The sequence below is a fragment of the Ascaphus truei genome, chromosome 3, assembly GCF_040206685.1.
Source record: "Ascaphus truei isolate aAscTru1 chromosome 3, aAscTru1.hap1, whole genome shotgun sequence".
NCBI lineage: Eukaryota > Metazoa > Chordata > Amphibia > Anura > Ascaphidae > Ascaphus > Ascaphus truei.
This window is the reverse complement of record NC_134485.1, coordinates 398,714,283-398,732,598: the sequence shown is the minus strand read 5'-3', so window position 1 is coordinate 398,732,598 and position 18,316 is coordinate 398,714,283. Positions and strand designations below refer to the sequence as shown.

Genomic DNA, 18,316 nt, shown 5'->3' with positions numbered 1-18,316 from the left:
GATTACCTAAGGTGCCGATCAATTAGTTCTCCCGTGATCGATCAGTAAAATCCTGTTTCCCAGGGTTCACTAAATGGCTGCCTTTCAGTTTCCAATCAATCCTCCAGTCAGTGTAACTCTGCAGCTACAATGTATCCTTATATTACTACAGTAACATTATCTATTGTTACAGTTTGCAACTCAAACTGCTGGGAATATGGGCAACAAATTATCACAAACAGGAAAGCGCTGCAAAGATCTTGCACAGCTGGGGAGGTGGGCGAAAGCCTGCTATAGAAATCAAAGTTGAATTTGAAAATAAAAGAAGGTACTAAGTATTATCTAATACTATAGGGCTGATTTATTTAAAAAACACACGTAGGATAGTGCTTGGTTTGCTCCATCAAACTAGTGGAAATAATATTTGAGGCCTTACTTTAATAATGAACTTGGTGCGCAGTGCATCTGTAAATTGGTCAGTGCATTTGGTATTGATGTTAAAGTTGCTACTGAAGAAAGACAGTGGATTTATTTATTTATTTTTCTTTTCTTTTTTTGTCAGTTCTTAAAAAAAAAATGAAAATACACAGATATGTGAAAGAAAGACGTTTTGAACGAGGAAAATGTTAAACAATAATATTTCTAATAATGTTTAATACTTTTAATACAAAATACAATTAAAAATATATATTAATTATAACCCCAGAACAAGCTAATAAAAAGTGCTAAATAAATGGGAATACAGATGAGACCGATGCTTAGAAAAAGTGAAATTCTGTAATAATTATATAAAAATAAAAAAAATAGGCGAAGGGACAAACAGTCTCGTCCCCACTTCCAACTATTTATATGTTATTCCCATATGCACAAGGGACAATTGATTTGAGACAGCTTCCCAGTGTCCACATACTGTAGCTTAAGTCATGGTTATACAAACATGAGAAGTGAATGTGTGCACAATTTAGGTTGCTCAGGATGACAAAGTGTGTTTTGTTTTGTTTTTATTCTCATTTGTACCCGAGCAAGCACACATTATATAAGTTGGGGTCAGTACCCACCATAACTTACGGTTACGTTTGAAAGCTATCCTAGATTCACATTGGGAAGCCTGTATAACCATCCTCACACTGATGAGACCCAAAAGGTCGAGACAGCTGTCTGTGATTAGGTTTACTGGCTATGCACTTCTTTGACTCAGGCTGTGCTGAAAAGCTGTGTAATACAGTAAACATAAGGTTATAGGGGTTCATGTTACAATGGACCAGAAGCAAAAGGGTACACTGTGTGCTCATTTGCATGTCATTGCCCAGAATCCCTTGCTGCAGTGGCAGCACTGTATGCCAAGAGATGATGGAGAAAAGCAGGGCTGCAGACCTGTCTGAGCCACGTGAATGTGCTCACAAGTGATATTTTCATTTGCTGTATTTGAGCAAGTACAATTCAGGTTAGCCAAAGAGGAGAAGCCCTTTTCAGTATTGCCAAGATAGCTACATGTCACCATAAGACTTCTAATATCCTTATATCTCTAGGGAAATTTGAGACTTGAATAACCAGGATTGACAGCAGTCAAGTTGGCAATATTGCATTTTCACCCTGATCATAAATAGTTGATGTCAATCGCTGTTCACTGAAACATCGGAACAGATTCTGCAGTATTTCCTGTGTTTGGGTCTACTCGCCTCCTGTCTCTCTCTCAGTCTTCCTTACTACTGGGGATACTATATCTCTCCTAAACCTGGACCCAGCCATATATCGTACATACCTGCTCTCGCCCACGCCTCCCTACCTCCTCCTCCCTCCTAGTGATGTTAGATGGGTTAATTTAATACTGACCAACCTTAAAACTCACCCATTCAAAAGAGCCTCCCAAAAGCCTGGAGTTATGGCTACTATCCCACACCCACAGTCACTCCAACCATTGTGGCCAAGCACTGCCATCTACTGTACTTACTCCCTCACCTGCTGTCTCCCAACATATCACTTCTTAGACAGTTAGCTCTCCGTGTCAGGGATTTCCTTTCCTATTGTCTGCCTTTGCTTTGTTTATTGTGCTATTACTATGCTTTGTATTGTCTTAGTAAAGTGCTGAGTACACTGTTGGCGCTATATAAATAAAGATATACATATATATATATATATATATATATATATATATATATATATATATATATATATATATATATATATATACATAACCACTATCCAAAGCAGTATGCAATATGTACTGTGCTGGTTTTCATGATTTGCACTGATAGGTTTTTTAGTCTTAAAATGTCAGGCTTATTAAATATAATTTATATTATAGAGCAACGAGTGAAAATAGAATAGAAGATGTTATGTATCGGAGTGCTTTTACTACAGAGGTTTCTCACCTTAGGTGCCAATGCTTTACCCACAAAGCTGTACTTTAAATGAAGGTATAAAGTGCAGGTGCAGCAGATTGCAGAGTTCAAAGAGCGATAACACAACGTAGCATCGTCGGTCTTGTGGGTCTTGTTCACAAAATCTGGCATGTCAGCCTTTTTTGTGCTTTAATTGCTTGCTTTGTATCAATGTGACAGAGTACATTGTTTATTGTTGCACGTTGTATTTTGTAGGAGCAAGCACTCCAGAGGGAACATCATGTCACACCTATAGTTATCATAATGTAATTGCAATTAATGCATTTTGTTTCCAATCAATTGTAGGCGAGTTGAAAACCCTGTCCCTGCTGGACAGAGAGAGAATCCCAGTGTACAACTTGATCGCTCGGGCCACAGATGGAGGCGGACGATTTTGCCAGTCTGAAATCCGTTTAACTCTGGAAGATGTCAATGATAATCCTCCAGTGTTTTCATCAGATCATTACAATGCGTGTGTCTATGAGAATACAGTCACTAAAGCTTTGCTAACAAGGGTACAAGCAAATGATCCAGATGTTGGTAAGTAAACTATTTCACTGAAACAAAACAATCAGCGACGTTTTCAGCAATAGAAGAAAGAAAGGTGGTCCGTCAATGTCAGAAACATCCAACGAATCTCAACTGAATTATGTCTAGGATGACATTTAGAAATGAATGGAGTTATTAACTAAATCAGCACTATCAGCAAATAAGGACTAACCCCCTTAAAAGTATTAATTTTACACTTTTACACTTGATAAAAGAAGCTTATATTTTTAATTCAGCAACCACTCATAATATATGTTTATTGTTCCTTGCTAATCTGTAGCTGTGGTCACACATTTATGAATTCAAGTGTTTATTGGCAGGTGAACACAATGTTCTTCTTACACAAACCAGGTTAATCAACAGTGGATCGATATACAACAGTGGGCAGGATGTTCGCAGATGTTAATTTATGGAATGATGTGCAGCAGGAACAGCTTCTTAAGGGATAGATATCTGGCTACATCTTTTTAAAGTGATGTAAGCTTCCTCTGAACAAAGCCTTTTAGATATTTTAGAAAGGTAGCATCTGTCAAGATATTTAATAGGCCTACAAGAATAAAAAAATGTTAACAGGATATAAATCTAAAGCAAGATAAACATTAGAAGGATATGGGAAAGCAGAATGTGGCTCTTCATTTCATGCTCATACAATATGTCTCTGTCCTTATTTTTTGCCTCTTCGGTTTCATTTTATTTATTGCCATGTGGATTTTTAGAAGACCCTTTTCCTGTGAGGCTAGAAGCTAATTGTCCCAATGTGTGTCAAGACAGTGGTGCGTGCTGATCGGTGGAATTTTTTTTGCATTTACGTTTTTTTTGCTTCCTTTAAGAGATCTCTTCTTGTTCTTACGACAGCTGTTTTTATGCTTAGAATCCTATGGTACGGTTGGGAGATTTAAACATTTAAAATTTGACGTATCTAGGAGGTTAAAATTGAGCCCTCTCCATTGCTAACGATCTAATTATCACATTTCTTGACACATCACCTATAGTCGGTGGGCGACATGAAGAATATGCAGGTACCATTTCATTAAATATGTAGTAACCTTCTCTGTTGCCAACTTACAGAAAAGGAGACAGTCAGAAGTTGTATATCTTAACTAGAGCACATATTCTCAATATACCTCAGATTGGGCCCCAAATATTCGATGTTTATTTTATATCTTCCCATATACTGTACTATATATGAAACATGACATAAATTAAAGTGACTTTTTATGATGTTGCTGATGTCACTAAAATGCTTGTTTCTAAGTAGAAACTGGGAACTTTAAATGGCAACAACCACCAAGTGGATGACCGCCATATTTAAAGCTTATTTTCCTCCAATGATGCTCAGACGCCAACGTTATTGTGGTATTGTCATATTCTTGGGTGAAAACTAATACAAGAACAAAAAGAGAAATAGCGCAAAAAGCCTCATAGTGTAATATATTAAAATGTGTTTATAGATTTAAACAGGTAAGTATTGCACGTACATCAAAGAAAGTATATATCAGCATGACATGTAAGGGACATGTTACCACTAGGCAAACTGCAACCGTGGATCAAGTTGTTTCAGCCCAGCAGCCGGATCGGGTCTCTCTTTTTCCTTTCTGGTGGCAGTCTTTGTACACCCTCCACTCGAGTAGGTAGGAGCCCTCACTGTGTAGTGAGGGTATAGCCGACGCTGTCGTAGAGAGATTCTCTTGCTGGTTCCGGCTCACCACACGTGTGCTGATGACGTCATCGAATGGCGCCGTCAGAGTTCTCACGTCGCGTCTTTTGAACAGAGAATGTCCCGAACACTGTCAATGTTGGTAATAAAAATTAACCTCAATAGGTAATGGGTTGGAACGCGCCCTCTTCCTTCCTACGCGTTTCATATAAGAATATGCTTTGTCAGGGAATATCGGAGGTTACCTTCTGGGCGCACTTTATACCTATACCTCTCTTGTAATTGGCTGTCGGTGTATAGGACAGCCCCTCATTCAGGGAGGTAAAACTAGTCTGCACTAAACTGCTAAACTTTTAAACATCCTATATTTAGAGAAAATACATTTGTAATACATTAATATGTTTAAACAATTGTATTTTTAAAAAACATAAAAAACATGAATTGATATAATAATAATAGCATGTTCTTGTATAGCGCTGCTAATTGTACGCAGCGCTTTACAGAGACATTTTGCAGGCACAGGTCCCTGCCCAAAGAGCTTACAATCTGTGCTTTTTTTTTTTTTGATGCCTGAGGCACAGGGAGATAAAGTGACTTGCCCAAGGTCACAAGGAGGCAACACCGGGAATTGAACCAGGCTCCCCTGCAGTAATCTCAGTGTCAGTCAGTGTCTTTACTCACTGAGCCAATCCTTCTCCTATCTCTATCTTATCTCTATAAAATAAAGAGACAAAAGTTAGTGCATAATAAAAAAACGGTAGATAATGCTATCTATTACTATATAGATCCTAAAGAAGAATGGGAATAAAAGATAGAACGATACCAGATACCAGAATTAGATCATAAAGAAAAAAAAAGGAAAAAAAGAACTAGTGCTACAAAATCTAGGAATACTAGTTATAACAAAATAGGACCTTTATACTAAGTATCTAAATAATTAGAATTTATTATAAAAACTATATGTGGTACAACGAAATTAACACATGTCGTAGACATAATTAAAGCTAATTAAAAGATATATTTATATAATAATACAGTGACTAGACATCAATCTCCTCATTTAAGCCTAGTGGAGGTGGAGACAGAGAAAAAATGCTTTCAAAACAAGAAAGTCTGTGGATTTATAAAATGCAGACACTGTCTCCACTAGGCTTAAAGGAGGAGATTGATGACTGGTCACTGTATTAATTATTTAAATATATACCTTTTAATTAGCTTTAATTATGTCTACAACATGTGTTAATTTCGTTGTACCACATATAGATTTTATAATAAATTCTAATTATTTAGATACTTGGTATAAAGGTCCTATTTTGTTATAACTAGTATTCCTAGTTTTTGTAGCACTAGTTCTTTTTTTCCTTTTTTTTCCCTTTTTTTTTCCCTTTGGGATCTAATTCTGGTATCGTTCTATATTTTATTCCCATTCTTCTTTAGGATCTATATAGTAATAGATAGCAATATCTACCGTTTTTTATTATGCACTAACTTTTGTCTCTATTTTATAGAGATATCAATTCATGTTTTTTATGTTTTTTAAAAATAAAATTGTTTAAACATATTAATGTATTACAAATGTATTTTCTCTACATATAGGATGTTTAAAAGTTTAGCAGTTTAGTGCAGATTAGTTTTACCTCCCTGAATGAGGGGCTGTCCTATACACGACAGCCAATCACAAGAGAGGTATAGGTATAAAGAGCGCCCAGAAGGTAACCTCCGATATTCCCTGACAAAGTATATTCTTATACGAAACGCGTAGGAAGGAAGAGGGCGCGTTCCAACCCATTACCTACTGAGGTTAATTTTTATTACCAACATTGACAGTGTTCGGGACATTCTCTGTTCAACTGCAAAAGACGCAACGTGAGAACTCTGACGGCGCCATTCGATGACGTCATCAGCACACGTGTGGTGAGCCGGAACCAGCAAGAGAATCTTTCTCTTTGCGACAGCGTCGGCTATACCCTCACTACACAGTGAGGGCTCCTACCTACTCGAGTGGAGGGTGTACAAAGACTGCCACCAGAGAGGAAAAAGAGAGACCCGATCCGGCTGCTGGGCTGAAACAACTTGATCCACGGTTGCAGTTTGCCTAGTTGGTAACATGTCCCTTACATGTCATGCTCATATATACTTTCTTTGATGTACGTGCAATACTCCCCTGTTTAAAGCTATAAACACATTTTAATATACTACACTATGAGGCTTTTTGCGCTGTTTCTCTTTTTGTTCTTGTATTAGTTTTCGGTTTGTGGAGCCATCCCACGAGCACAGCAGCACCTACCTCCATCCTAGCAAGTTAAATATTTGATTTAGGGCCTCATGCAGAGAGCATAGAATTTTCAAATTGGCGAATTTCATAAAAAGTAGCTTTTTTGGAGAGTTTTATTCTCCATATGCAGAAAAGTGCGAATTCTGCTATGTTTAACATGGATGCGTGTGGCGAGTTAAAATGGGAAAGATGCGCGCTTCAGAAACGTGTAAAAAAAAATTCGCGCCTTTTTTTTCCCCTTTACTATAGGCGGCGAGCGCCATCTTGCCATCTTTTCCTGGCACGGCAAAAATGCGAAAATCGCGCCATTTTCTTGGCGCGAACAGCCGCTACATGCCGTTCGCACCTCTCTGCATTCGGAGAGTTTTAAAAATGGCGCGATGGAGGTTCTCGCCAGCCGCGAGGCGAGTTTTAGAAATAGGAAAAAAAAATTAGCGCGTTTTTCGTAACTCGCCGTTTTCTGCGCGAAATTGTACAAAAAATGGCGAGTTTTGAAATAACGATGCTCTCTGCATGAGGCCCTATATCATATATTTATTTTGAGTTTAACACTGTTATCACTTTGCATTAAGCAATTTTATATCTAAGCACAGTACCACAATTTTATGAGCGCAGATCACTCTTTTTTTCACTCTCTTGGGTGGAAAGTAAGTTAGAGCAAAAATCTAGCAAAAATCTTAGGCCGCAGATTCATGCTGCTCGTTGCATTTATATAAATGAAAGAAAAAAAAAGAGTTCTACCTTTCTGGCCCTCTACTCAGAAATGCTGCATGTTCTTACACTCTTAAAGTGCATTCCCCTTTATCCCAGCTGTAGTGTATGAAAATATGCATTGGTTTGACATTTTTAAAAATAACGTGTGGGTAATATTATGTTAATTAGGCACTGAGTCAAAAATGTTGATCGGTACTGTTATTAATGAATGGTAAACTAATTATTAAGATGGATGTTGCCAAGTTGCATAATGAACACTGTAGCTGCCATGGCCAGCCCCTGCACTTGGCAGCAGTATTTCACTGCTCATATACGGAGCCCTAACATGTAATGGTGGCGAGAAATCTGCAAGTCATCTGCGGGAAACTTAAAGATGGAAAATATCACAGTACAGTGGGGCTAATAATCTGCTGCTTTAAGATGGTCAACATACAATAGTAGAAGTATACAACATACGTAGAAAAACAGTGGGGCTGATTTGATACTGTATGTGGAGAATTAGCTATTTTGGGCTGAAATTTCAATGGGGAATTTTGGCTAAAAACAACCTGATCGGCCACTTTGGATCCTATAGAATTAGCCCCTAAGACTTTATATTCAATATTAATATTCAGGTTTTTTTAAACACACTGTAATACTTATTTCAGCAATCATGTACCTAATATGGCAGAGAATATATGGCCAAATGCTTCAGTACTTTCTTTTTCTTTTACCAGCCACCTCTGCCTGAACTCCTCTTGGCAGTTTAATAAAATAAAAAAAAAAGCAGGCATCATCAAGATATATTCGTACTGATGCTATTAAAATGACATTTCTGTAGAAGATCGGGTTTTTTTTTAAAGACTTTTCTGTCAAGCTGATGTACAGTATTGTTCAAAAGAGACCTGGTGGATTTGACACATGTTTAAACATTACAGAAAGTTTTTGGAAAATATACTGTACTCTTAATTGCAATAAAAATAGAATGCTGACGCTTATTTACATTGGAAGTTGGCAACAAGTTGCTGCAGTGTCTTACTGATGCACCTTGATTTATAATGACGTATTCTTTATAATCTTTTATATATCATTTCATGTACGGCACACCTGTGAGCATGTGACCTGCATACGGGACAAGGGTTAATATACAGCTCGCAAGCTGGACCACTTTTCACCTTCGCAAATGTCCCTCAAATGAACAATATATCCTCTCAAACAGCACACAAGTGAGCAAGTCACTTAGATACAGTATGCAACCAGGGTTAATACACACGGCTACTCTAGCCAACTCACCTTTTTCCTATGCAAGGTACTTTCAATTAGTTACTATGTAACCCGTTACTCAGTTGCAATCGTATCTATACGCTTCCACCACCCAAGAAATTATGCAAAATATGTCAATTAATATATTTGCCAGGGTCTCGGGTCCCTGTATATTCTAGAAAAAAACTATGCACTCAACACACAAAAAAATCTGTTGTAGCAAAATGTGTCCGAAATTGTAAATACTATCTCCAGAGAATGCCACAGTTCATTCTGAGCTCCAAAGCATTACTTATTAAAGTATGTTCTAACATATATATAAATGCAGGGCTTCATATTACAGAAAAAGATAATTACAAGAACATACAATTACAGTAAATGCAGAACAGTTTCTTAAAATAACATCATAAAACATAAATCTTAATACAGTACATTACCATGTCGTAGATTTTCCCAAGAGAGGTCACTGGCCCACGTAGAAAGATGAAAATTCATGTGTTTGATCCAAAACACACCTCTGTTGAATTCTGATTTCATAACTCCAAGGCAAGCTCTATATACCAGGTGTGTGCAAACTGTGGGGCATCCCCACCAGTGGGGTCGGGAGATTTTTGTAAGGGGGCGCGGTGGTTGCAGAGGCCCCGCGCTCTTCCCCACGGCATTTAAATTAAATGCCGGGGGATCACGTGAGGCATCTGCAATCTATTACTTACCGAGAGTCAGACGGCTGTTGACGCGTCGCCATGGCAACGCAGTGTCAAATGACGCCGTGACATCACATGACCCCGCGACGTGATGTCACATGACCCCACTGCGTCATTTGAGGTAAGGGGTGCGAGCACCGGGGCACCAGGCAGGGAGGGCGCAGCTGCAAAAGTTTTCGCACCCCTGCTTTATACCATTCTTTTCCATTGATCCAACATAAGTCCACCCCCGTCATAAATAAGCAGGTTGACGGTTTTACGACATAGAGAAAAAAACTCGACGTTTAAAAAGTTTTGCCTCAATATATAAACACACTCATAACTTCCTTTATCTGATACTTAGACAGACGTGAGTCATATCAATAGATTCGGGTGATTTTGACAGACATAACAAGACTAATTATGACATGAATATCTGTCCTTGTTATCTCTTACCCATGTAGTGTGTTGTACGGTTTGAATTGTTTTTGCCATGCTTAACAAATATGTACCTGTTATTATGCAGAGTAGAGGAAGTCACGTAATATTCAAATTTTTTATAAAGTCCCCCAATTAAGTGTTGACCTGTAGGTCACCTCTCTTTGAGATGCACAATGGATATCTGAGGAATGTTAGTTTCCTTTGAGGCTGATAAACTAATATCTGGCTATCGTTTATTGCCTTCTAAACTACACATATGTCACTTTTAGTGGGCCATCAGTGATAGGCTCCCCAATTAAGCCCATTTTAAAGATCAGCACAGACCCAGGAAAAGTCTTGATCTGTCATAAACCCAGTGTTTTGTATTTTTAAAATCAAACTGGGGCTACATTAACCCCTGAAGCACCAGATTGATTAAAAGACTTAATATCGCATGATATTATCATGACCTAACATAACAAGAGTTAATACTTATTATAGGCTAAAGCAGTAAAATTCAGGGCATAATTGAAAACCCTTCTCTCTGATTGGTTAAAATTCCGGGCATTATCCACAGTAATGCCTTAAATTTCAGCAGCTTGCAAAATGCAGTTTTCAATCTGTTTATTTCCAGCCAATCAGCTTTTAGAACAGCTGAGACAGGGCAGGGGATTGGTTTGAATTAAGTAAAAGCTCTGAGACATGGCAGGGGATTGGTCAAAAAGTATCAGCCACGGTTTGACTCCTCCCCCTTCCGAGCTGACTGAGATTTTCTGAGCAGATTCAGTTGAATTGGGCGGGGGGGGGGGGAGAGACTGCAAAGAAGTAAGTGTGTTGTGTATAGAGGTGCAGTGTGTGTGTGGGGGGGGGAGGGGTGTGTGTGGGGGGGCGGGGTGTGTGTGGCGTGGGGGAAGGGAGGTGTAGAGGTGCTGTGTTGTGTGTAGGGCTGGGCGGGAGAGTGCAAAGTTTAGTAAGTGGCTGCATTTTTTATTGTGGCTGCAGTGTGTGTGTGTGTGTGTGTGTGTGTGTGTGTGTGTGTGTGTTGTGCTGTTGTATGTGTAGCAGCAGTTTGTGTGAGTGTAGAGCTGATGTGTGTGTGTATAGAGCTCCAGTGTGTGTGTCAGTAGCAGTGTTTATGGGTGTAGCATGTGTGTGTAGCAGCAGAGTTTGTGTGTGTGTAGAGCTGCTGCTGTGTGTGTAGAGCTGCTGCTGTGTGTGTATAGGTGCTGTGTAGTGAGTGTAGAGCTCCAGTGTGTGTGTGTAGAGGCACTGTGTTGTGTGTGTGGTTTGCTGTTTTGTGCGTGTGTGTAGCAGCAGCAGTGTGTGTGTGTGTGTGTGTGTGTGTGTGTGTGTGTGTGTGTGTGTGTGTGTGTGTGTGTGTGTGTGTGTGTGTGTGTGTGTGTGTGTGTGTGTGTGTGTGTGCGCGTGTGTACACAGAGAGGGCGGCAGTGTGTGGATATAGATATCTGCAGTGTAAGAGTATAGAGGTGGTTTCATGTATTTACCATTTTATTTCAATAAAAAAATCTATTTAACTATACAAAAGTGTCTATTATTTATGTAAAAGTCTACATTTAGACTTCGCCTCGGGCCTTCAACTCTTCCAGCCAGGGCATTATTGGCCAGTAATGCCCTGTTCTTCATGGATTATTACTTAAATACAGTGTTTGGCAACCTAAACTGACAAGAAAGCCATTGGTGGGACTATAACATAGATATGAGGTCCAAAATGAGTAGCAGACCAAACATATATACTGTATTTGCCCGATTATAGGACAACCTGGAATAATGTCTGTTAGAGAACAATTGTAATATCATGGTGCAAAACTACTTTTTTTTTTTTTTACTTATTATACAAACTTACAGTGCCAATATATTTATTTAAAATTTTTATAGCTGCAGTTCAAGCTACCATTTAATTTTTTTATCTGCATCAATACAATCTGCACACTAACAAGTGATGAGCTAAGTTGCTGATCGATCCGTTCTCCTATAATCGATCACTGAAGATTTGGTTTGGGGGTTCTTTATATCACTGTTAGGGCTGCAGAACATTACCCAAAATGCAAAGTTCTGTGTGGAAGATCATGTGACCCGGCAGGCACTAGATACAAATGATGCACTGCTAGAGAGAGGGCAAAAGGGGTGTTCCAGAGCCTGTCCCAGAAAAGGAAAGGGATGTGACTTTGTAAATGGTAGCTATAGAAACAAAAATGCTCGTTACATTAGAATACATAACATTTTTTTTTAATGTATTTTCTCATAGTACATAACTGATTTTTTTTTTTTTTAAAACACGTAGGATATTGCTTGAACTGCAGCTTTAAGGATAACTGGATTTCATTATAAAAAGGCTCTCCACCATTCATATTTTTAGATCATAAATATTGTCGCACTATGACCGCTGGAGGCTGCAAATTGAAGCAGAAGTTAGAAAAATACCATAGTTCTGCAAAAATAATTTTGTTTTTTGCAAACCCCAACTGCTTCATGCTGTAACTGTGCTATTACCGGTCTTTAAATGTATCTCTAATATATTCAAGTTGTAACATTGGCATCGTGACAGATCAATCCCAGTGTTCACACATAACAAAGTTCATTTTGATTGGTAGCATTCTGCAAACCAATCAAAAAACAAGATATGGCTTATCAAGCTCCTACCACATTCAGTGCCTAAATGATGAATGCCACTTCATTATTCTGCTGTGCAGTCCTAAAATTGTTTTATTGATCGGAAAGAAGGCAGGAAGCATCTTCTACAATAGCCAGTCAGTCCAGAAACAAGGACAATACTTTTACTTTTACTGATCACCAATATATATTGACAAATGTTCAGTATTTATATACAATACTTCAAAAGTTGCTTTTCATAGAAAACAAGGGTACTGTTGTGGGTAGATAATATTAATATATCCTAGACATTTCTGTGGACACATACGTGGCATTCCTCAAAGTACTCTACTTATCTGACTTTATTCAGAATTCCATGACTGAATTTATAACCACAACTATTGAAAGCAAATTCCATAGTATGATTCGTTTCTGGGGGGAGTGAGGAAATCATGTCTTGACCTCTTGTTCACATATTCATGCCTTCAAGAAACTTGTATTTGTTTAATCCTTTTGACGTATTTTTGTAGGTGTATAATCATTTATACAATAATACCTCTACAGAGGATGCTATAGGACAATGTTTTCAAATTAGAAATACTGAGTAATTTTGTTCATCATAAATTAATTTTTATACCATATTTGAAAAAACAATACATTTATGGCAAAAATAAAGTTAATGGTCAAAATATCAAATAAAGGGCATATCACTACAGAAATAAAGCTTTGGATAGTTATGCAATTTTTAAGTGTCATACATCTATTTGACATATTTGGAGGTTTATTTATTACAATTTCCTGAAATAAATCACATATTTTATCCCCTATAAATTATTAAAGATAATGCAGAAGTGACAAAATCATTGGCACACTCAGTGAAAGCATAATAAAAACACATTTTTTTTAGCAATTAAAAATGTTTAGAATATTGTATGAGCAAGTATGAACAATAGGCTTGTGTCTATTAAGAGTTTGAAGTGCTATATGGACTCAATAGGGGAAGTGAAGAGATTCATGCTAGAATCTTCATCTTATAATGATGCATGTTTGTGTATGGGTGTGTATCATTGTCTATATTTAATTTCTCATATCAGGGTTTCTAAAAATGTATCCTCTGGGAATCCAATGAAAATATGTTTAAGGAATAACCAACCAATATTACATTAATCGTAAATAAGCTTATGAGTGTGTCCCCTTTTGCTGTAATAAGAGGGGTCTAGACTTTCCTAAAGTTAGGATTAAATGTACAGCTTTATCCTGCTTGGTTTAGGAAGCATATTACTGAGGGATAAAGACGAGATCTCATACAATATGGCTGCATGAGGCTGAGAATTACATTGTATTTATATTTTTATTCATTACACTCGTAATAAAAAGGGAAAATTCAGTAATAAAAACTGTTATACTTAGAGTATGTTTGGTTGTCTGATGGTTACTGATCGTTATAGGAAGTCGTGGATGGCGGTGCAACTGCCTTTGAAAAAACGTGGGACCGGAAATTGCAGGGTACTGGGTACAAAAGTTTATTGGCACATAAAAAACAGCTATCACTCTGATTACTGCTCGTTATATGTTGCTTGTAAAAGGAGAATTCTTAAACAGGTACACTGTATCATTGAACACATTTAGTTTTTCTTTGAGCTATAAATAAAGTGTTTGAGTAAGAACCCCCTATTTAATATTATGCCACAAATAACATATCACACTGGGAGCAATCAAGTTCAGGATGGCCTTGGGGAAAATCCTAATTTCAATTTTGTTCCCAATAAAAACACATTAAAAGCCGGCTGTTGAACAAACATTAAGGCAACATTTGAGTGCATGGTTCACAATGGTTTTGCAATGGTTTGGAGTTTCACCACTCACTGCACCCTACTTCTTCCTCTCTCCTTCTCTCCTCTTCAGTATCAGCAGAGTGCCATCACTTCCTATTTTTATATCCCACCCAGAATCCCACATTCTCATGGAAGCACTTCGGTATCTTTGCCACTATGCTATGAAGTAGTCTTCCTAATTATGGAGACCTTTTTAGTCCCGTTCATTTGAATACAGTTCAACCCTTCCACACCATGAAAACATCTTCACATCATATTCAACAGCGACCATTGAATAATAATATATTGCTCTCCTACAAACTGCCCTTGCAGCCTTAGGCCACGTCCATAGAAGGACAAGCCGCGCTGAGCCCCGGCATCCTCAATGAGGATGTCTTTAGAGGGGGCTCACGCGAGCGTCCGCAAGCATGCTGATTTTTCAGCCAACAGCCAAGCTGTTTTTCAGCGCACTGTCGGCTGAAAACATCCAATTACAGCACAGCAGCGTCAACGTCACGGCGCCGTGACATTGACGTCAGTGCATCGCAGGCTATTGGCCCAGCGACGTCACTGCCCCGCCTACCCCCACCCCTCCCCCCTATCGTGCACGCTGGCTCGCCTGCATGTGCATAGAATCGCACAGGCTTCAGCAGGCGAGCCTCAGCGTCAGCATGGTTCTGCACTGCTCCAACCTCTATGGACGCAGCCTTAGGCTACACTTATAGTGCCGGCGACGTGATGGTGACGGCAGGCTGCGGTCGCTGGAAAAATCAAATAGAGATGACTTCCAGCGATCGCGATCAAGCCGTTGTACCGTCACGTTGCGCTTACTACAAGCGCACGCGACGGCGGCAATGCATTTGTTTTGATGCGACGTCGCGTCGCCGTCACTGTAAGCGCAGCCTAAGGCTCACAAAATATCAAGTAGTAAGGGTGTACAAACTCAGTCCTTAAGGGGTACAAACCGAACATTATACCAACATAAATTGTCTTAGTGATAATTAGGAGTAGGCTAATTGGTTAGCTACAGTGGCTCAGATGAGCTAAACTTCGTTAAATCAGGGCCAAAAAGGTCAGGTTTCCTAAACTAGTAACGGATGTCTGCTAATTAGGATTTAGTTCCAATTACAGACCAATCAGATCGTAGTTAGTTGATTTTAATCCAAGAAAAATGGCAAGATGAGTGTAACTAAAATCAATTTGAATCTGCCATAAACTAAATGGACAGACTAGAATTAAAATAATATACAATCAAGGGAGCAGTCTGTAAAGTATTCCCAATACAATCATGTGACGGTTTTGTGTTCAATAACCACAAATAGTTGCCTAATAAACTGAAAATTGAGTATATTGTGTATACTAATATTTGTTTAATGTTGGTGTGAGATCAGACCCTCAGTTTAATCCCACTGATGGTATCACTTAGACACAACTGTTTCCAGTCAGAACAGACTGCAAAGCATACAGTGCCACTCGTGTTCTAACAGTATCTAGTAAGTACTAATAGTTGCCAGCAGGTGGTGAAGTAAACATGACTGTAAACTGATTGTAAACTCTTCAGGCAGATTAATTCCCCAGTAATATTTACTTTTATGTGTGATGTATAAACCTGTACAACAAAACACACAAAATCCACGGGGAGCATGGGGAGGAAACAAAAATAAATTTAAGTGCAGCAAAAAAAGGCAACGTGGAAAAAAGCCTTCAAATGACTTGGCTCTAATGAATTAACTACTTACAAGATGTAAGAGTCAAATAGGCAGGGTTGACTCAAACCGTCACAGGTAAGTGGATGATGCAGTTGTCATCAGAGTGGATCGGGTCCCCAGGATCACGTACCCCAATGTTGAGAGAAAAACTGGCATAGCACAGATCACTCGAGATAAAATAGCTTTATAACAATAAAATATTATACTCACATTCTAACAATAAAATACGGGCATATCACACTGCATTAGTGTAGGAAGATTTTAGCCAGCTGGCTCACCGTCCTGCAACGTTCCCCCACTCCTCTGCCTCAGCCCCCGGTCAGCTGTTACACTGCTCCGACTGGCGTCTGACGTCACTTCTGGGTTCGTCGCGCGGTGAGTGCTGGATCTTCCTGCAACTTCTCTGCTGTATGCTCCGGTCTGAATGAAAACTCCCACTCTACGCGTTTCAAAAGCAACTGCTTTCTTCCTCAGGAGTGTGGACACTCCTGAGGAAGAAAGCAGTTGCTTTTGAAACGCGTAGAGTGGGAGTTTTCATTCAGACCGGAGCATACAGCAGAGAAGTTGCAGGAAGATCCAGCACTCACCGCGCGACGAACCCAGAAGTGACGTCAGACGCCAGTCGGAGCAGTGTAACAGCTGACCGGGGGCTGAGGCAGAGGAGTGGGGGAACGTTGCAGGACGGTGAGCCAGCTGGCTAAAATCTTCCTACACTAATGCAGTGTGATATGCCCGTATTTTATTGTTAGAATGTGAGTATAATATTTTATTGTTATAAAGCTATTTTATCTCGAGTGATCTGTGCTATGCCAGTTTTTCTCTCAACATTGGGGTACGTGATCCTGGGGACCCGATCCACTCTGATGACAACTGCATCATCCACTTACCTGTGACTGTTTGAGTCAACCCTGCCTATTTGACTCTTACATCTTGTAAGTAGTTAATTCATTAGAGCCAAGTCATTTGAAGGCTTTTTTCCACGTTGCCTTTTTTTGCTGCACTTAAATTTATTTTTGTTTCCTCCCCATGCTCCCCGTGGATTTTGTGTGTTTTGCTGTTACTGTGGGGGAAGAGTGAAGACTACCCCTTCCTGTGGGTTCCAGAGCAGGGGGTGAAGCTGTATTGATTTAAATTTTATCACATTATCACCTATTTAAGATTTTGATTAGTCACTTATTATTAGTGTTCACTTTTTATTTGTTTGCGCCTTATTTCACTTTACCACTATACAATTAAACCTGTACAACTGCATTGCACTTTAATACTGTGTGTTCTAAAGGCTATTTTATAATGAAGTAAATGTTTGGTAACAAGTAAATGTTTGGTACTGTATGAATACAGATATACAGTACATACCTGATACAAATGAATATCCAATCAGTGTTAATATATGATGATACTGATATGTTACACCGATAATACACACTTTTTATTGTCTGAAATCATTAATTGAATCTAGCTAATCAGATGCAACATGTGTTCATTCTTTAAAATGTTATAATAAGTACGAGTGCATTTGTCTCTCTCTCTCTCTCTCTGTCTGTATATATATATATATATATATATATATATATATATATATATATATATATATATATATATATATATATATACAGTGGTCGACAAATCACCCAAAAATCTACTCGCCGAACAAAAAAATCTACTCGCCACCTAGCCCCGCCCTAGTCCCGCCCCCAGCCCCGCCACTAGTCCCGCCCCCAGGCCCGGTTTAATTTTTTTTTAATAAATTCCTAGTAAGAACAACATTCGTTTTTGACATAAGTTTATTTATTGTATTACATTATACTACAATTAGTCCTTGTTAAGTGTGTGTGTGTGAGTGTGACAAAAAAGCCAGATGTGAATGACTAGTTTCCTGCACCCTTTAACCAGTGTCTGGATGCCCCCGCTTCACAATATCTAAAGCAGCAATCTCACCTGGGATCTTACCTGATCCGCAGTCCCTCAATGTCCAGGTACCCTCATTCCCGAAATGTTATATGTTGGAGGGGAGGTGTTCTCTACCTGTCTTCTGGGTTAGGGGGGATTCCTATGTCTCCCGTGTGAAGCTTGGAGAGTCAGATCTGGAAGAAAGCAGTATAGGTTATTTTGTTGTAGGTATAGGCCAGTTAAGATATATAGGGTAAATAAGATATCCAGATCCAGAGTGTGAGACACATAGAGTGTGTGTGTCACAGAGAGAGTGTGTGTGCGAGACACAGAGAGAGAGAGAGTGTCTGTGCGAGTGTGTAAGACAGGGTGACACGGAGGGTGACAGGGTGA

General features: G+C 38.9%; 1 protein-coding gene across 7 annotated transcripts in view; it reads left to right on the top strand.

The window, feature by feature from the left end:
* Positions 1-18,316, top strand: part of FAT3 (FAT atypical cadherin 3) — a 555,353-nt gene that overhangs the window by 472,779 nt on the left and 64,258 nt on the right. For all 7 annotated transcript variants that reach the window (XM_075592531.1, XM_075592536.1, XM_075592534.1 and 4 more), the window contains one exon: positions 2,667-2,900. In XM_075592531.1, coding sequence (XP_075448646.1) covers positions 2,667-2,900 — 234 coding nt within the window. The remainder of the gene's footprint in view (positions 1-2,666; positions 2,901-18,316) is intronic.